The sequence below is a fragment of the Hemicordylus capensis genome, chromosome 1 (genome assembly GCF_027244095.1).
Source record: "Hemicordylus capensis ecotype Gifberg chromosome 1, rHemCap1.1.pri, whole genome shotgun sequence".
In the NCBI taxonomy this organism is placed as follows: Eukaryota; Metazoa; Chordata; class Lepidosauria; order Squamata; family Cordylidae; genus Hemicordylus; species Hemicordylus capensis.
The window spans coordinates 74,641,128-74,661,867 of NC_069657.1; the positions used below are offsets into that span (position 1 = coordinate 74,641,128).

The 20,740-nt window shown below is 43.4% G+C and overlaps 2 protein-coding genes across 5 annotated transcripts in view; one reads left to right on the forward strand and one right to left on the reverse strand.

Moving 5' to 3' along the window:
* Positions 1 to 5,458, forward strand: part of STARD9 (StAR related lipid transfer domain containing 9) — a 184,857-nt gene extending 179,399 nt beyond the window's left edge. For all 3 annotated transcript variants that reach the window (XR_008313825.1, XM_053285880.1, XM_053285881.1), the window contains 2 exons: positions 247 to 405; positions 2,759 to 5,458. Coding sequence is in view for 2 of the 3 variants with exons in the window: in XM_053285880.1 (XP_053141855.1) it covers positions 247 to 405; positions 2,759 to 2,860 (261 nt within the window). In the remaining variant the exon portion in view is untranslated. The remainder of the gene's footprint in view (positions 1 to 246; positions 406 to 2,758) is intronic.
* CDAN1 (codanin 1) overlaps positions 510 to 20,740 on the reverse strand; it is a 69,541-nt gene continuing 49,310 nt past the window's right edge. For both annotated transcript variants that reach the window (XM_053285882.1, XM_053285883.1), the window contains 3 exons: positions 18,946 to 19,148; positions 8,831 to 8,938; positions 510 to 6,921 (listed from right to left, as the gene is read on the reverse strand). In XM_053285882.1, coding sequence (XP_053141857.1) covers positions 6,796 to 6,921; positions 8,831 to 8,938; positions 18,946 to 19,148 — 437 coding nt within the window. In that variant the 3' untranslated portion in view covers positions 510 to 6,795. The remainder of the gene's footprint in view (positions 6,922 to 8,830; positions 8,939 to 18,945; positions 19,149 to 20,740) is intronic.

Consider the following 20,740-nt stretch of genomic DNA (forward strand, 5'->3'; position numbering starts at 1 on the left):
TGCAGTTGTGAATCCATTCATTTCTAGTGACTTTATCCATCATGGCAAATCCTTCTTCCCAATAAGGCACAAGCCAGCTTTTTGTAATCTGCTGCTAGAGGAAAGAAAGCTACACTGCCTGCTGTGATTCCTAAATGCATAGGGGAAGAAAAGCTGGAAAAACAATCAAGGGGAGAAAAGCATCACCTTTGTTACTACTGGACTTTCCTCGAGTGACTCTTTTTGGTAATTTTTTTTTGTACACAGGAGAATGTATCCATCCTGGCTCTTCAATCTGTGTATGAAGAATCAATGCCTCGTCCATGTAAAGAAATAGTACGAGGAGAGATTTTGCCCAGTGCTTGGATATTAGAACCAGATACAGTGAATGGAAGAGACATCACTAAAGTCATCTATATGGTACAGGTAAATGTCCATGTGAACCTAGAAACAAAGATGATAAAATATATTTGCATACTGGGGAATGCACCAAAGAAAGACTGCTGTATTGTACTTTAGAAACCAACAAATTGGCATCTGTGGTAATTTTTATTGATTGATTGCTCGATCGTTCAATTTTTATACTGCCCTTCATGAGACATTCCAGGGTGGTTTACAAATGTTAAAATACAATAAAACTCCATAAAAACCACATTTTAAAACTTTAAAATCAGTTTAACAGACCATAAAATTTTAAAAAGCTGAGAAAGCTTGGGCGAAAAGATGGGTTTTCAGGTGTTTTTTAATTAGGATGCATTTATGCAGGTTAGTAAAACTGTACAAGGAATTAAGAGTATAAGCATGCTTTAGCTTGGGAGTTTTCAACCCCTTTTTAAACAACTCTCTCCCTCCCTCCACCCACCCTCTCTCATAAAGATATAACTGGGCAAAGAGTGCAACTGGCCCCATTCAACCCTTCAGGGACTTGGTGTGTGTTTCTTTTTAGACTATAAGCCCTTAAGGGACAGAGAACCATATTCTCATTCTTTTCTATTCAGCTTTCCAAAATTTGTTGGAAAGCAGTATACACACACACACACTCTTTAAGTGTTAGTTCAAAGACAGGCTACTAAAGTCAATGACTCACAGAGTAAGTTATCTGGGCGTACCCCCAAAGTAGGAGAAATAAACCTGTCCCATAAATTTCAATAGGACTACTCACGAATAACTAAAGTTTGAGTCTGTGGTTGGAAGAAGGGAAGGTACAATTAAGATCACCTCAGCTTTGCTATAAAAACCAAAACATTAATGAGATACGTCTGCTACCCTATTCTAGAAGGATTAGTTTTAGTTGTTGAATTTACTCACTCTTCTCAAGACTAAACACACTCAAATTGTTCCACCCTGCCCCCAGTAGTCCCCCATCTTGCCAAAGTTGGTGAGAAATAAAATGGAATAAGTGAGTAGGAGTGACAGAGACAGACAACTCTTGGTTGCTTACATATAATCAAAGTAAATATTGCCAAACCTGGTATGAAACTACTATGTGAAAGCAACCAAGAACTGACAAACCCACAAGTTACTTAAGCAAAAGGAAATCTGTACCTTTTTCTGTCCTCCCATGCTCTGAAGTCCTAAGACTGTAAGAACCCCCTGCTGGATCAGACCCAAGGCTTACCTAGTCCAGCAACCTGTTTCCTACCATAGCTCACCAGATGCCTCTAAACCTGGAGATAGGCTGTAGCAATCCAGACTAGTAGCTATTGATAGATCTAACCTCCATGAATTGCTCTAAGCCCCTTTTAAAGCTGACCATGCAGGTGGCTATCACCACATCCCATGGCAGGGAAATCCATAGTCCTAATCAGGAGGCACCAGTGGTGGCTTTCTAGTGAGTTGGGAGGGGTTTGTGAATCCCCAGTTGACAACCCTTTCCTTAACCAAACAATGTCAAAGATGTACAGTTGCACTGTCTGGTTTGAGCATGGATGCACATAGTAAACATACTTTTAAATAGATCTATAAAGTTTCTTACTAGCATACTCCTTGTTTGAAAGCTAAAGATGAACGAAAAACAGATTGCACATTTCTTTAGGTGAATGTACACACATTTGTAAGAAACTGAGCCACAAATGCATTTGTGGAACCAATATGTATGCTGCTTCATCAAACAACTGTGTAGAAACCTCAGAACATTATCTCTAGATAAGGTTTTGATGTTTCTGTAAGAGGAAATAATCCCTCTTTTGAGTAAGGTGTTATTTGGCTCTTGACTAGTCCCTCACCTGTAATCAGCAGTGTTTGCTTCATGAACAGCAACTCTTAAGAAATACATGTGCATCCACATACTGATAGCTACCCACCCACAGCCTTCACTCTGCCCATCTGATTAGAGCAGAGTCTAACAGTAGATACCTTGCCAGGTGGGGAAGAGTAACTTTGTATAGGACAAAGTTACCTGAGGTACAGTTTAGATTCTCCACCCCGTGGAATAGCTGTCAGCTTTCTACGTTTTTGTGATATCTAAAACTTTACAATTCTAGCAATATACAAAGTTAATTTATTTTTCCAGTGTTGATACAGAACGTGTCAGTACCACAAATGAGTATAGCAAGTTAGGCTTAAAAACCAGCAGAGATTTTTTTTTTAAAAAAAATCTCTACCTTTGTGCTATGCCTGCTATATCGTCATCTTCATTTGGAGCACCCCTTCAGAAACATTTGAATCCTGCTCTCCTCCCCCCTCCAATATTTTATAGATACAGTTATAAAAAAATAGCAGAGGCAAATGATAAACTCTGCTTGCATACTATTGATCAAGTTTTCTTGTATTGCTCCAGGTGGACCTTGGTGCCCCAGCCATCCCTACAAGGCTTCTGAGTTCTGTTGCCAAGCGACAACCTCTGGTGATTGCTAGGCTTGCTCACTTTCTCACAGGTTAAGCACTCACAGCACCTTGTTTCTGAAACAGCTTCGTTTGTGGGGAAAGTGTGAGTACCAGCAAGGTTGGTTTTCTAGCCAGCTTCAGAACTGAAGGCAAGACGTCCAAGAAACGTTAACTGGACCATCACTAAGGAACATTTGCTTTGGATCTGTCCCTTGACTAAGGTGCTTTTCTGTTCAATGTACAGAAACAGTGGTCCAGCAAGACTCCATTTTGGAAACAAACATTGATAGAAGTCTGTGTTTTAAACCATGTTTCATGCAGTCAGACAATTGGAAGACTGCTAGTGCAGTCAGATGCATAATTAGGAGTAGCTGGTTTCTGGTGGAGTTTTTTAAGAAGCCTTTAATCATTGAAGCAAAACTACTGTAATGTCCTTTCCAGAGTACCTGCTCAGAAGGGTTTTTGTAAATAAAGTAATCATTGTAATAATTGTACATAATCGACTGGCTGATTGGAGAAGCTTCCGATGCCTCTCAAGGCATTTAAAGGAGCTGCTGGAGCAATAGCTCTTGCTAATATGCATCAGCTAGTCACTACTTGACCTGAGCCAGAAACACAAACACAACTCAGGTAGAGACACAATGTTCTACTACAGAATCACTGCACCGCAGGCCTGATTGCTTGAAACGGGAAAATATGAGCAGGCAGGGACAGTAGTTTACTGCACATATTATACCACAACTGCCCTATGAATCATGGAATGGGGCTTCTAATGCTGCACGAGGTGCATCCAGTTGATTCCCCCCCCCCACCTCTCTCATTTGTTAGATAGTTGGTTTTGAAGTCTTGAATGATCAAAGTTTAAGCTTAGTAGGCACTAATGGCTTTGACCATTCCAGGCTAACGCTGGTCTACGAAGAAGAATCCCTTCTCTCACACACTCACTTAGGAGGTCCCACTCCTAACTCTTCCCCATCATGTTTAGCAGTATTCCACCTGACCCATTCCTCCTACTACACAACTGCACTTTTTGCAGTTCTATTCCTCCTTAAGGTCTGGTTTGTTGTAACCATCACATTTGATTATATCAAATACATTGCATTTTATAAATTGTAACATGTATAATATTCTGATCTTACTGAACTTGTAGAATTAGCCCTCCCACCTGCTATAAACTAGTGTCCAAAAGCATGTTTGTCATGTGGCAGGGTAGACATTTGATGAAGGTTGTTTCTAACAATAGACATACAAATACAGTAGTATAACTATAGCATTACTTATAGCTGTTGCATCATTTTCTGCCACCCTGCTCTCATTAATTACAAGCCTGCTGCTTGAACTTAGTGCCTCACCGGCAATGCTTTATTGGAGCTGTTCACTGCTTCCAGCGTATTTGCGGATTTCCATCTGAGTAATGAGAAATACCTGATCATGAGCTCCGTTTCTTCCCCTTGTTGCACTAAAGGTAATTGAGTGAGGATTACTGTGAGCTAAGGCTGTTGGAGGGCAGGGTAAAGAGTACACAACTGTTTGCAGACATTGGTGTGTGATATAAGCAAGCTTAAATAATTGCTATACCGTTAAATGGCAGCCAGAGACTGGATCAGAGGCTGTGCACTGGTATCAAGACTTTTTCATGGGTTGGATCCCAGTCCAGGTTGAGAGTCCTACACTGCTGACTTTAGTACTTCATAAATAATTTGTTTTAGCTGGAGCCTGTTCAGCACAACTAGAGCTACAATCCTATACACATTTACTTGACAGCATATTCCACTGAACTGATTAACTTGCATTAAATATGGATAGGAATTAATTGTTAAATATAATGAAGGTAGTAGCTACCAGGAAATCAAAGCACAGAAATTCCCATTGGTGATTGATAAAAGTTCAATAAAGTATGCCAATAGTTTATTGTACTACAAAAATCCTGTGAAGTGGTTAAAAAGATATTTGCAGCACCCAGAACGCAGCCTTGTATTCCTTCAAACGTATTATTAAGGAATGGGGTGGGATGTTGTAAACTACCAAATTTTATGCAATGGCATAATTTAATAGGGGTACAAGGGACCGATTTTAGGAGATATTTCCAGTGAGCATTGGCTAAATATTTGCTGAACATTAGCTTGTTTTCCCCCTTTATTTTTTGGACATGGCACTGTTAATGAACCAAATGGTTTCAGCAGGAACAACATCTAAGATGGACTTTAGTCTTAACACAGATGGTGCCTATTGAAGGATAATGTCTTATTGTACAGTGCATCAGATGTTTATTTTTATAAATGCATATAGTTGTTTTTCTATGTTTACAGATTAAGTTATTTATATATACTTGTTTTGAGGTGGTTTTATATGCTGAAGCTTATTATTTTTACAGGTATCAATTAATGTATGCTTTTTAGAAATAATTGATACTTTAAAAGTACTATTTATATAATAAACATTTTCTTTTGCACCTATAACACTATGGTACCTGTGAATGCCTAGAGCAAGAAGAATAATCTTAAAATGGGGCAAAACTATTTTCTGTGAAATGTTTTATTGAATGTGGGAAGAATACACCATTTACTGTACCATATCTTTAGCCCATATCTGCTTTTAACCAAGATTGCTATTTTCATAACTTCACAATAAATAATTTTTTACATTAAGGAAATGGCTGAAAGCTAAATTATTTTCTGGTCCATTATGAATACTTGCATGACCTCAGACTAGTTTTTTCATTAACCTTACTTACTGTATTTCTCAGTGTCACAGATACAATATGTTAACATACAAGGTACTGTAGAAAGACAAATACTTGAAACCATGTCTCTCCACCACTGCTAATAATGAACAATTAAATTCACATCGAATAGTAGTTACAGCAGGATGTATATAGATCTTACTGCATGTTGCCTTAATTTATCAATTTTTCTCAACATCTCCAGGACAATGATTCTTTAGATCAAAATTACTAACATTCAAGCAAAAACTAAACTGAGGATTCAATATATAGAAAACTAAGGTTCACCTCATCTAGAGATCTTTAATGAAGTTTTAAAGCCACTGTAAGGAAGATAAAAGACAAAACAGACCATTATGTGGCATTCATAAATTTCTCTATTTTTCAGTAAAAAAGAAAGCAGGTAACTTGAGGAAAATACTCCAAGGTGTTCAAGGAAAAAGCAGTTGAGCATGGGGAAAGGGACAGACAGAGCATGCTAATAGGAAACTCAGTGCCAAGCAAGAAACACCACTTTGGGAATCCATATTTATACTTTTTAAAAAGAAAGTCTACAAAGTTATAGACCAAATCCAGGAAACGATTGTCTGATTAAAACACGTTGGAGATAACAAGAAAAACCATCAAGTAGTTGTAACTTTAGAGCATTCTTCAGTATTTAAGGTAAATATTTTTAAAATGGCAAATACTAAACAATTAATAATTAAATGTCATTAATGACTGCCACAATACTGTCTTCTCAATAAAAGTAGGATTTCCTTCGTTAAAAAACCACAAATACAAAAAGCTATTTTTTGTAAAGGGCAAGCACCCTTTGTTTAAAAAAAAATCCAAGCCAATGCTTAATATCTGAACAATGGTGGTTTTAAAACATGATTTGAACTTTGGGAGGATGAAATAACTTTTCAAACATGAGTTCCTAATAAAAATTAAATACCAGTCTCACATGAGGGTTCTTTCCTCAAGGCCATACTTGGACATTACTAACATATTATCTGAGAGTCTTAAGAATCTACCCGCACATCTGCACAGATTCCAGTCTGTCTTCCATCGATTGAGACCCACAGGCATTCCAACAGAAGCAGACTTGTTTCTGCAGTTCCTATTAAGGTGCTTAAAAGGGCTCCCCTTGAAACAGTGTATGTTTGGCCCTTGTAACAGATGACATCATTTGTAGAGGGATGGAGCGCCCACATTTAATGCCTGAGTGCAACCACAGCCAGGGCATTAATGAACAAGTCCAGCAGCATTTGAGCTTTATGTTTGTGCTAACTCTGTGCTGCCACCGCCCCTCTAGATTGTCCCATCAATTCACAAGGCATAGTCTTTGGTTCTGCAATATAATTCTCAGAAATGAATATTTTTGATAGTGCTTCTAGTTCCTTAGAAAAGTCCTGAAACAAGCAAACAGAGCGAAATTAAATTTCTTGGTTAATGCAACTGAAATTGACAAACTTTAACAGAGGTAGTCACAATGCAAACCTTGCTTTGATAAGAGAACTGGCCAAATGCCAGAATTTTCTATAGATATTCTGTTTTGAACACCACAGAAACCAAAGCAGTCTATATCTGTTTAGGTTTCCACTAGAGACTAAAGTAACCACTTTTTGATTAATTATGGGCCACTTTTCCATCATAACTCATAAGGCTCTCAAAGTGGCTTACAAAACCAAACCAAAAACAGAAATACAGCTATGATTAGCTAACATTTGGTAACAAAAACCATTTACATAAAAACTCAGGTCTATTACAAATTGTGGCACCACTGGCAAAAGTCATATGACTTCTGCTGTCATAATGAGCACCAGAAGTCAAGCTGCCAAAACGGATTTGTCACCAGTGGAAAAGCAACAATGTGTTCTTAAACCCATGAACAACCTCACCCAAGGGTCTTCTATAAATGTCAAAAAGCCCAGGAGACAAGATGAAACCCCCACAGAGTAATTTGATAAGAGCAGTAGTTTCCCAGCACTACAGTCAAACTGTCTTGCAAGATGGGAGCAAAATTACTGCAGAGCAAAATCTCCTTGGCTGTCTCTGGAGCAGGCAGTACAGGAGAATGGATGGAATCTCTTCCACCTGGCTCTTAAAGGCTTTTGCCTCTGCAGAACATGGGCAGAAATCACCCACTCTAGATACCCTTCTCCAACAACAGAGAGTTTACCACCTTCTGAGCAAACTGAAGCAAATTATATGGAATATGCATGCTTTTTCATTCTTAATACTGGTAGTTCAAACTATCATGCCAAACAAGTGCCTCCATGCCAGGTCAGTTTCCATTTTGACTTGTACAATTATTGGGCAGGGGGTGTTCAAGTAGCAAACGGTCCTACAATGCACCTAGAACTGATATTTATTATTATTTATTACATTTTTATACCTCCCATCCAAAGGCTCTGGGCAGTACACAGCAAGTCACACACAAAAACAAACACCATGGAAAACAAACTGCTTAAAACAATATAAGCTTCAATTTGTTGTCTCTTATCCAGCCCATTACTGCCTGTAGGCAAGCATTTAGGGAATGAATGCCATTTCCTGATGATGACAAGGAGAAATAGATTTGGGTGTCATCAGTATACTGGGAACACCCTGCACTGATATGTGTGCTTACTGAGCCTACAGGATTTTAGAGCCGAAGGGAATCCTGCACACTTAGTGAACATTGCCTTCCATGATCTGGAAATGTAACATATGCCATTATTTTTTCTATCCGTTTGTTTCTGCTACTTTCAGCTCATAGGGGTAACTGGCAGGGTACAGCTGCTCTAGTGTGCTAATAAGATAATTCAAACATGATTACCTTAAGATGCTTAGACAAAGTACACGATGGAACAATAGCAGGGAATTTTGCATTTTACTGTTTCTAATATCTGTCACTGATGAAACTTTAAATTATAAATGTAATGCAAGCAGCCTTCCCATGTAGCCTTCCCTCAACCCACACAATTTTGTAGCAGCTGCTAAAAACTAAAATAAAACCTCTTGTCCAGAATAACACCTTGACTTTATTTGAAGCAGGTACCACCTTAAATGGCGCAGCAGGGAAATGCTTGGCTAACAAGCAGAAGGTTGCCGGTTTGAATCCCCGCTGGTACTATATTGGGCAGCAGCTGAAAGGCATCTTCTCATACTGCATGGGAGGAGGCAATGGTAAACCCTTCCTGTAGTCTATCAAAGACTGTGGGCGCCAGCAGTCAGAATTGACTTGACGGCACACATTCCCATTCCCACAAGAGCAGGAAATATTGTGCTAAAAATCAACATTTGTATTAGTGCCTGAACAGCAAGCCAACTACTTACTGAAGGCCATGGGTACTTCTGGAGGCCATGCAAACACTGCTGTATCTCCATATCTGTCATTAAGCCATGCTCCACAAGGCCATGAAGCATGAACAGGTACAAGTCCCACTGCAAAAGAGAAGAGGAGCATCAGGGTCCTTAAGGACAGCTCTGTCTAGCTGCCTTGTAACTGAAATCCTGCTTCAGTGGCAGGAACTGTTAACACCAGAAAATGTGCACCATTTAAAACCACCACTTTAATGCACAAGCCCCAAGTAGAAATCACAAGTAGAACTATGATATGTATCTTGTCTTTGTGCTTTGACACAGGTTCACAGGAGAAAAATCAGGAAAGCAACTGTATAAGGACCAATACCACGTCAAACACAGGGCTGAAAATAACAAAAGCCTCCTTCTGTCGCTCTGAATTAGGAGAAGAATCTCAAACCAGTTATGTTCTAGAGAAGGGAGAGATGCTGTTTGATCACAGCCACCAAGTGTTGGTGGAGTGGGGGGAAAAGAGAGAAATTAGCAAGGTGAAAACACTGTGAAAAAGTCCTGTATACTGGCCTAGAGTCGTAAACTACTTCCTTCTCTGATGCTGGGCTCCGAGGACATCTCACTAATAGGTTAACCTTCCCATGTGCTCCATAGGCAGGACTCTGCACATTTATTGTAGAGTCTTTAAGAGCCTGAGAAGGGAAATCCTACCTAGTTTTTAGTCCTACAAACTGCTCTAGGCAGAACTAATTTTCTCCCTTAATTCCTCAGCATTTCTACCTCCCAGGCTGCGTTTGTTCCTGACTTATCCTACTTTTTGAACTTATATTTCTGCCTCCTCTCCTTGCCTTCCTTACAAAACAAAACAGTCCCATTTCATTTCCCCCTTATTCTCCGGTCCCTGTTTGTGCTCTCCTGTGTCTCTGTGATCTCTCTAACCTCCTCTATGGAGCCTATGCATCTAGCAGACCGCCTTCGGACTCTCCTGATGCCAAGGGGCCAAAATCAGATTGGCTTCCCCTCAACTGGGACACTGGGGGGATCCCCGCTGACTGCACTTTTGGCCGTTTCGGCAAGGAAGGAAGAAACACTGCCAGAGCCTGCCCATAGTCTCACACACGGGCCGCGAGACTAGAAGCCAGGCAGAGCTCAGGGAAAACAGCTGAGGAGGAAGACGTGGGCCAGGATGCAACCTCGCTCCCACAACCACCAGGGGCGAAGAAAAAGGTGGCAATGGCCACAAAAGCATCCACTGCTGCTGCCGCGCCATGGGCAGGAAAGGATGCCTCAGCACCACAGAAAACTAGTTCCACTGCCACACGGAGCACCCAACAAAGGGCAGGAATTTCAGGGGTAACCCACACGACTGGCTGTGCTTCCCCCAAACCCTATCACGCAGCCACCACAAATAGCATCTGCCATGGAAGAAAATGCCAGCACCTCCCTGACCTCCACACCCACTGGAGTCATGGTGAGCTCAATGCATGCCAGGTCCCCCTCTCAGCAGGGATCCCTCCCTCCACAGCTGCCCCTAGCCCAACTGCCCAGTCAAAAACTCATTTACCAATACAGTTGGAGAGGATTCCTTCGCTGGTTGGTTAGACACTCGGTTCCACAGGGGAAAGCCACCATGAAACACCCTTCAATTTCTACAGGATGGCCTAGACAAGGGTCTAAAACCAGACACCCTAGAACAAGCAGCGTCATTGGTGGGACTGACTCATCGCAGACACTTCCACCAAGTCCGTGAGTGCGCATCTGTACCTACAACATTTCCTGAAAGGAGCAAGCCTCCCATCCCCACCTATGGTCCATTGTTTCCCATTGTGTACATACTGTCTAATGAGCCCTTCAGTCACCTCCATTTGAACCACTGGTATCTATTCCACTAAAGACACTAACGTTTGAGTTGACCTTTCTGATCACTGTCACATCAGCCAGAAGGGAAACCAAACTACGAGCACTATCAGTCCATAAAGATCTTTGTATATTGTCTGAGGACTCAGTCCGCCCAATTCCAGTTCCTTTCTTCTGTCCTAAAGTCTCTCCAGTTTTCACAAGTCTCAGAACATATTGCCATTGTTCTGTCCCAACCCAGCGTATCCGAAAGAAAAAGCCTGGCACAAGCTAGATGTACGGTGCTGCCTGGAAACATATATAAAAATATACTAAAGGTTTCCGTTCCACCGAATCCCTCTTTGTCTAATTTCTGCCTACATCCATGGGACAACTGATCATGGCTGCAACCATCGCCGGATGGATCAGGGCATGCATAGCAATGGCCTATGAGTCACTACACCTTCGACTGCCAACGAGCATACTAGCGCACTCTACTAGAGCAGCAGCAACCTCGGCAGCTTTTTCAACCAATGCCCCAGTCTACGAAATCTGCAGAGCAGCTTCTTGGAAGACACCATCCACCTTCACAAAGCACTACAAGTTGGATGCTTACACCTCTGCCCAGGGGGCGTTCGGCAGTCAGGTGTTTCAACAGGTCCTTCCACCAGAGTAGGCCCAGACTCTCCCTCCCCTTGAGAGGTGGACAAGCCTCTGGTATGTCCTGTTAGCGAGATGTCTTGGAACCCAGCATCAGAGAATGGAGCAATGGTCACTTACTGTGAAGGCTCCCTCTTGATGCTGGGTCTGAGGATATCTTGACCCACGCTTGCACCTGGGCCTGCTCCGCAGGAAGGTAACTCCTATCCTTCTTTGTTCTCACATGAGGAGGTAGTGTTCTCCTGCTTTTTATCTTAGTCTAAAAGAACTGGGCAGGGTTTCCCTTCCCAGGCTCTTAAAGACTCTACAACAAATTTGCATAGTCCTGCCTATGGAGCACGTGGGAAGGTTAACTCATTAGTGAGATGGCCTTGGACCCAGCATGAAGATGGAGGCTTCACGGTAAGTGACCAATGCTCCATTCTACTGTACCAGTCAAAAGCTCTCAACCAGATCACATCTGATCAGTTATTTTCTTACGTAGCAACAAAACTTATTTGCTGACATTTTTATCCATTCCAGCTTTCTCTGCATGTTGGCAGAGCTCTTATGTAACATACAGCCAGGTTCTTTGATGGGAGAAAGAAACTTTGGTGCTTACTGTGAAGCCAGATTCTTATTCTTAAGTGGACGCAGGTCATCAGCTTCTTAGTCTGGGTTATCAGTCTTCACATGGCTCCTGACAAGATCGGGTTAATTTTTTTAATCAAGGCATGCTCACTTCTTGTTAGTCTGCAGGAGGAGCCAGAAACCCAGTTCCGGGACTGTAGCATGAAAAACATGAGAGAAGAACAACAGGCAGATTTAAGAGGCAAAAAAAAAGGGGGCGGGGGGAGATCTCAGTGTACATAGAAAGAGTGGACAGGTGAACTACATTTCCCTGAAAGTCATCCCTTTCCACCCACAATTGGGGCCCAATTCCCTGTACACATCAGCGGGAGGTTCTGATGACCTCCGTCCACCTAAGAAAAAGAACCCTTCATGGTAAGTGCCAAGGTTTCTTTTTCGTTATGGTGGATAGAGGCCATCAGCTTCTTAGTCTGGGATGTGCCCAAGCCAGCTGAATTGAAAAATGGGGTGGGCAATGGATGACCTAAATGACCTGTTGCAGAACTGTGGATCCCATTGCTGCCTAGGCCGCACAGAAGGACAGAATCTTATAGTGTTTGATAAATGGTGTAACAGAAGCCCAAGTGATGGCTCTACAAATTTCTTGAATAGGCAATCTAGCTGAAAAAGCACCTGAAGTGGCCGCACTGTGAGTGGAAAGAGCTGAGATCCCCTTGGGAGCCACCAGATCAAGAGATTCGTAAGCCAGCCTGATGGTAGCCCTTATCCAGTGAGAGATTGTGACCTTGAACACCTTTGTTCCCAAGGAGGATGAAAGGAATGACACAGAGAGTCCATCTGCTGAAAAGTGGCAGTACACCTCAGGTAAATTTTTAAGAGCCCTGCTCTTAAATATCCAGGGTATGTCACATTTTTCCTTAGGATGTACCGGGGAGGGACAGAATGATGGTGAAATGTGGAGTTTATCTTCGGAAGGAAGACCTTGTTGAGGTCCCACGAGGGAAACCTATGAACCAGTGGTGATGTTATATTGTTGGCACCTTTCAGAAATTTCTGGAGATGGTGAATCTGGGGCTGTAAGCTTTAGTATAGATGCCAGAGCTGACATTTGGCCTTGCAATGTGCTAGGGCAGAGCTTCAAATCCAGGCCCGATTAGTAGAAAAGTCAGCACTTTCACGACACCAGCTGATGGTGGGCGAAACGTTTCCAGTGTACCCATAGCAAGAAAGCTGCCCATTTTGATAGGTATGTTCTACTAGTCAATTGTCTTCTGGATGCCAAGATGGTATCCAGCATTGCCATTGAGTATCCCACCTGTGCTAATTCGCAGCGCTCAATCTCCATGCAGAGTTGGAGCCACTGCGGATCCAGGTGTAATATGGGTCCCTGTGAAAAAAGATCCTGTCTTCAGGAAAGAGACCAAGGCAGGCAAGTAGAGAGGTTCATCAGGTTGGAGCATTATGGATGCCTTGGCCAATGAGGCTCTATTAGGATCAACGCTGCCTTTTCCATGAGAGCTTTCTGGATGACTTTCCCGATGATGGACAAGGTGGCGTACAGGTGGCCCAGTGGCCATGGTGCTGTCAGAGCATCCATGGCTTCCGCCAGATGACATCGGAACCTCTTAAAAAACCTCTGAAAATGATGATTGCTTGGCGATGCAAACAAGTCTACTACTGATTTTCCACGAATTTTGGTCAACTGGAGGGACACTTCCAGGAGGAGAGCCCATTCTGTGGGGTCTATTGTCTGCTGGCTCAGCCAATCTGCATGACTGTTTGCTGCCATGATGAGGTGTTCCACCATTATTGAGTGCAGATGTTCTTCCGCCCAAGTGAACAATATGTCTGTTTCCTTCATGAGTGCAACTGACCTTCCCCCCACCCACCCCCAGTGGCTGATGTGGGACTTTGTTGTGGTATTGTCCATCCTGATGAGGACATGTGTGTTCCTACTGTGTGACTGGAAGTGGAGCAACACTAGGTGGACCGCACAGAGCTCTAGCTAGTTGATGTGTTGAAGCTCGTGTTGGCTCCACTTGCCTGATGAGCAGATCGTCCAAAAAGGGGTGTATATGAATGGTTTGCAGGCACAGGTTTGCCACCAGCACTGCCATTAACTTCAAGAATACCCTCAGGGCTGAGGAGAGGCTGAAAAGCACTGCTCTGTATTGAAATTATAAGTTGTTGTAAGAAACCTGAAGTATCTGCAGTACTGCTTGTCTATAGGTACATGTAGGTATGTCTTCGAGAGGTCTATGGAGGTGAAGAATTCCTGAGGTCTGATTGCATCCTTGATTGACCTCAGGGGTTCCATATGGAATGGTTTCTTTTTTATATTGCAGTTGAGGCACTTGAGGTCTAGTACTGCCCTCTAGGTACCGTCCTTTTTGGGAACCAGAAACAGAATGTAGAAAACACCTTGCCATGATCCTGTTGAAGGCACTGGTTATATGGCCTTTATGTCCAGAAGAGGCAGAACTGCCATATTCATTAGAGAATGTTTGGATGGGTTCCTGGAAATAGGAAGGGGAGTGAAATGGTTGGTGGGGGGCGGGTAGCCTTGAACTCCAGGGCATATCCATTTATGATGGTGTCTAGCACCCAACAGTCTTGAGGTGGAGGCTTACCAGACTCAAGAGTGTTGCATGAGCCTGTCCCCTAACAGGGCCATGTAATTGCATGCAGGCCTGGGAGTTGGAGGAGTTTGGAAATTGCCTAGATTGTTGTGGTCTCGCTTATCTCCTGGCTCGGTGTTGCCAGTGGCAGCGCCAACCGGGTTTGTTGGACGCGGGCCTGTGATCCCTGAATCCCGAGTTGGAACTTCTGGGAAAAGATCTATGGGGCGAAAGGAAGTGGTGTTAACCTGAAAGGGCCGCTGGAAGTCCCTGCGTCCTAGGGGCATGGCTTTTTTCTTATCTCTGGTCTCAATCAAGATGGGTTCCAGAGACTTCTGGAATAGTTTGGTCCCCGTGAAGGGGATGGCTGCCAGGTTGGTTTTTGATTCTGAGTCCACTTTCCATGCTCTCAGCCACAGACTCCTACATACAGCCACGCTAGATGCCATAGTTCTGGAAGCATACTGTATGCAGTTCAGGCTGGAATCAGCCCTTAGTGCAGCAGCCTTCACGGGCTTATTCACTCCTTGGCGTAGTTTTTTGTTTTCTGGAAGAATGTATTGCACCAGCTCCTTCACCCAAAGAACAGATGCGCGTGCAAAGATACTAGTGGCTGCTTTGATTACTGTGGCTGAAGCCTCGTGAGTCCTTTTAAAGAGGGCCTCACATCTCTTGTCCTCAGTGGACTTTACTTTTTCTTCACCCTCCTTATGCATAATTGCGCCGAGACAAATTGGGCCACAGGTGCGTCCACCTTTGGTATGGCCAGCAATTCCATAATGTCAGAATGGAGATTGTACATTTTTTTAAAAGGAAAAAATGTAGAATATCTGGCTGAGACAGGACTGTTCCATTCTGCCAGCACAGCATTCTTAAAAAGTGGAGGAAAAGGTACTGTGGCCAATGATATCAGTTTGGATGGAAAAACCTGCAGGCCTAACCCAGAAGTGGCCAGTGGAATCTCCAGATATGAGACTTCTGTGATAACCCTCTTAGCTTTGGATAAAAGAATTTCAAAATCTGAGGGAATAAAGAGCTGGGTGGGGGTAGGCAGTTGCAGTGTAGAGCCTTCCTCTGATAGTTCTACCACCTCCTTCTCTGAATCAGATGATTCCTGAGAGGACTCTCCTCCTCCTCCCATCAATAGGAGCTACAGGCCCAGGAATCATTGGTGCCTGGTTGATGAGGCCGTTGTGGAGGGGGAGGGGCCGGAGGCATGGTGGGGGCAGCAAGAGTGTTGTGGGGGCATAAGGGTACGGTCACAGGTTTCTTGGGATGTGTGGGGGGATTCCTCCGAGGAAGATGATAGGTCCCAGTGCCCCCTCCGTCTTCCCCATGGGGCCCTGGGTTTGGGCCTGAATCATCCCCTTTATGCAGGTGGAATAGCTCCCCTAGCCTGACAGGTGAGGAAGAGAATGCCCCTTAGTCTTTACTCAACCTGGGTCTAGCCCTGGGTGGAGGGACTGGTTGTGGAGGCACGGGCTACACTAGAGGGGAAATTATTGCTTTGCATTCAGTAGCAATGAACCAATTTGAAATATCAGCAGTAAATGGATTTTTCGTGCCTCCAGGACATGTGCTCACAGTTGAGGAGGGCAGATTCTGTGCACTGTTGACCTCCACAGGGTAAACCCCTGGAGGTTCTAGAGCTGCGGCTGTGCCAGGGACTAGCAAGCTAGAACCCTGATCTAGCACCAAGACTGCCTGGGAGGTTGCTATCATTATTGGGGGAAGGTTGTAATCACAGCCCCTCTCCCCACTGTGCCAACAAAGCTGCGTTTGCAGTCTCCAAGATGGCACTGTTGTTTCCCACCCTGAAGAGGAAGCTGCCTTGGGGAGAGGGAGGTGGTAAATGACAAGGCTGCCGTTGCTGGCCCACAGCCTGCACTAAAACCCTTTCACTCAGCCTTACAGCAGCCGCAAGAGGTGGTTTTTTGCAGCTCCTGACTTTTTCCTTTGCCAAATGCTTGCTCTTTCTGGCTGCCTTTTTGTGCTGCCAGGGCTTCCCATTGCAGCAATCAGCTGTTAGGTGGTAGCCTGCACTGTGGCGGAAATGCTCGGGGAGATGGAGGCAGATGGGGAGCGTTTTAAGCCCTTCATGACTTGTGTCTTTGATTTTTGCTCCTTGAGATCAGTGGGGACCCTCGGAGGAAACCCACGAGCATATCCCCAACATGTGCTGCCTCCATAGCTCTGAGCTGTGAAGAGGCAGGCAGGGGAAAACTAACAACCCGGCAAAGGTGGGTGGGGGCATAGAAAGTAAATCTAAAGTCTCAATGAGCTGAATTGGAAATCAAGAAAAAAGAGCATTTAGCATTTGGTAGAAGCAACAAAATGACTCTCTTCCCACCCTTGCACAATTAAGAGAAGCAAGCAGAAAAAGGAATAGAAAAGCTACAGACTAGCCTGACATAAGATAATTGGAGAAGCAGAGCACGATCTAATCACTGCTGTTTGGAGCTAGACAGGACTGGAACTAGGTTTCTGGTTCCTCCTACAGACTAACAGTGTTAAAAAATTAACCCAATCCTGTCTGGAGCCATGTGAGGACTGATAACCCAGACTAAGAAGTTGATGATCTCCGTCCTCTGTAAGGAAAATGTGATAGTGGCGAATCCTTCATCTTCCAAAGATAGACAGCAAACATAGTGGCTGGTATGATGTACAATGGTATGGGGCTGCTGCGGACTCGTAAGGTAATCCCAATGCTGCAGAGAATCCATGGTTGCACAATTAGCACTATCCCATTGCAACCAGTCTGCAGCAGCCCCTGACATGGTGCGTAGCAGCACCATACTGGGGTGTATCAGACCAACATGCACAGAAAACTGCAGTGGATCAAAATTATACAGAGAGGAAGGTGCAGCTGCTGGCTGCCTGCCTTTCTCTGTTGGTTGGCATCTCACTGTTTCTCCTCCTCTCTCTATTTTTAGTGACTTTTCTCCCCAAACAGAAAAAGGCAACCCAAAGGCCCTTCCCCGTCCATCAATTCCTATCTCCTCCAGCATTCTATGCCTGTTGAAGGGAGAACCCTTTAGAAACATTTCAATATCACATCTTTGTTCTTAGATCTCTTCAAAAATTAGGGTATTTAAATGTAATACTGAAGTCTTCTACACTCACCTTCAACCTATGATTTTTTTAAAAAAATTCCCTTCTTCACTACTTATTTTGATTTTTGTTTGTATTTTTTCTCTGGTTTTTGTCCATATCTGTAATTCGTATCATAACAAGGCTTTGCTCTGTCAGGTTAGTAGGTATGGTGGGTGGAACCACTAACTGTGGGGAGGGAGTAGGATCAAGATTAATAGTATACATATTTTTAAATTGTTCTTAAAACTACATACATTTTAAATTTCATAAAAGGATTCTCAACAGGGATTTTAAAAAGTATTCTCAACAAGCAGAGCTTTCAAGGGACAAGTATAACATGGGGCAGTTCAGAGGGAGTCATTCAGTAAATCAGAAATCGACAAGCTTGCTTCACTTCTCAGCTGTGGCTCAGTTGTCTGGAAATGTAGCTTGACTGACTCAGGTACAACGGGTTCATAAGTATTCTCACATGTTACTTTTAAAAAGGAGGCAGTTCAGTTTCAAGACAAATGACAACTGACTAATGCTTGTGACTATGTCAATCAGCTCATTGAACTTTAAGGTTGCTTGGAACATTACAAGGAAGTAGGGCGAGGAAAGAAAACAGCCAACAAAACATGGGAGAGTGAGTGAACAAACCATGGCTGCATCTGGAATCCACACATCGCACCATGGGATGTTGTACATACTCTCCCCTGCTTTCATGAAGAGTTTTAAGTTACCCTTAAGTGCCAATCTTTACATATTCCACCTGTTTCCTATTATCTCTACTCTGACCCTCAAACAGTAACTTCTAAAGGATGCATTTGGTAGAAATGCATGTTTCTGTGAAGCAGGTCAGAGACTGATTTTAAGCAAAATCTCTACAGCACTTTTATTCCTCTGTACTATTCCCCTCCATCAAACCAGTGTGTTTTCCAGACTGAACAAGGACAACACTCACTTGTCTACAAAACCAGAAGTGAGTCTTTTACCCTTGGCAAGTGGGGGTGGGCATGAAATGCCCAATGAAGAGACCAAGAATTACTTATGCAGATACATATGTATATTGGATAGTTTAGCTTTCACACAGCTGAATTTAAGGGGCAGAAAGATGCCACTGGGTCACATATCCCCACATGCTTGTGCTCCTAGTCCTAAAATTTCTCAGTATTTGCCATGTCCTTAAACTGTATGCTTGTTTTCATACACTTCTACACACATGCCACACTGGCAGCTTTGCAGAAATACTATATAGCACCTCTGGATCTCCCCATCTTGGTGAGCAAAATGGTCCCCTCTGTGTCTGTAGTTAAGAGTAACAACTCGAGGGAGCAACTGAATTTGGCAAGTGGCTTTGAAGGAATTGAAAAGGCCCACCTTGTGCTGTTTGTTTTCTGCAAGGTAGGCAGTGTTTTTCCTACTGAAGATCAGTTGCAATGGTACAGGTGCCTCAAAGTCTTCCTTCCAAATGGAAAGCAGGGATTTCAGAAGCCTAGAAACAAGGTGGCTCTTTGCTTGCTGCTGTTCCTGCTTCTTTGGGGCTTGAAAGCTCAACCCCTGGATAGGAACGCGATCTGAAACTACAAGCAACCACGGCAAATAAGACAGAAGCGTTTGACTTAATCAGGCAAGTTCTTTCTAGTCACGAAAGCAGATCTTGTGAAGATGGGCAATTCTCCCAATTCACTTCATGGAAACAGAACTTCTAAAACAGTCACTGGGGTGAGAAGAAGCCCTCTTGCTTTTGGTGGTTCCCACAACTAAGAAACAAATTCAACACCGAATAACCTGAACACTTCAATTTTCTTCAAAAGAGAAATGGGAAGGGTGGGACAAAAGTCATCCCACATTTTAACTATGGGCAGAAAACCCCAGCCTTCCTCTGTGTGAAAAGTGTAGTCCTATTCCAGGTTAAGCCAGAATGTTATCCTGTCCATGACCAGAAATAACCCTTGCTAGCAAGTCTAACTTTTCTTCCTCAGTTCTTTCGGGAGGGTGGAATGTCAAGGGATGCTCAGAAACAGTGCCCATGTTTCACTGGTAGGGGCAACCACACTTTGCACATTACAACACTTGCTTTAGATCTCTTCACAAAAAGAATGCTTCTCAGAAGTAAAAGGTATCAATCCAGGCATGCCAGATAAAAAGCAGGTGACGTGCTCCATGTCAGTCAGTGGTCCACTCAACTAGTGCTGTGGATGTGGCCACTTCCCTGGCTGTGTGACCTACAATCACTTCTGAAGGACTAGTACCCTAAGACTAATAGACCAGTACTATACATTTTGTAACCCATCTACTCAAAAATTGTCCTGGAAATCTTTTTACCAAAGCAAGTGTCAGTAAATGAAATAAAAAGGTGAATATGAATGTCTGATAACTTTGTGTTCTCTGCAAGTATGCTGAGCTCTATGCACACCCAACGTGTGCCATTCTCTCTGGAGTGGAATGGACTGCAGCAAGAGCAGGGTCATTCCTGCAATCTGTGAAAAATAAATTTAATTTTAGGAATAAATGACAAATCAGTCTGTAACACAACAGTGCCTGGGTTGAAAGTACAAAAGTTACTTCCTGTAGGGAGTCTATGGCCTTTAAGACCAAGCCACCTGTGAAGGAGAGTCTGCAACTTGGAAGTTAGATAGGGCAGGTGGCGGGGGTGAGCCTCTGTCACTCATGGCCTGCTGGAGAGCTGGAAAAGTCTGTACCACTTAAGGCATCTCAACGTCACCTGCCTAGTCAGGTGAAACAAGGTTTGCCCACTGTTTTCCTGCTGCCTGAGGCAGCCAGAGGACACTGGTCTACTTTGAACTAAAATTGTAAACCCTTAGCTTGGATCTGTTTTGCTGGGAAGGGATGTGAGGCACTGTCATTCACACAAAGCTAGAAGTAGCTGGTGAAAAAAAATGCAGAATTCTCTCGTCTCATTTAGAACTTAGCTTTGCAAACTTCATTTTGTTGATGTGAGTGAGCGAGCACGAGAGCAAGAAACTACCCTTCCCCTATGTCTGGAGGAAAGCTCTAATTCAATTCGTGGGGGGTGGGGAGCATCTGAGAAGATCTAGAGAACATCAGGAACTCTTTGACCACAGTGGGAAAAGGGCAAAAATGGAGGGAGGGTCTGACTTTCTTGTGGATGATCCAGAAGACTCCCAAGTCCTGCCTCATTCACATGGAT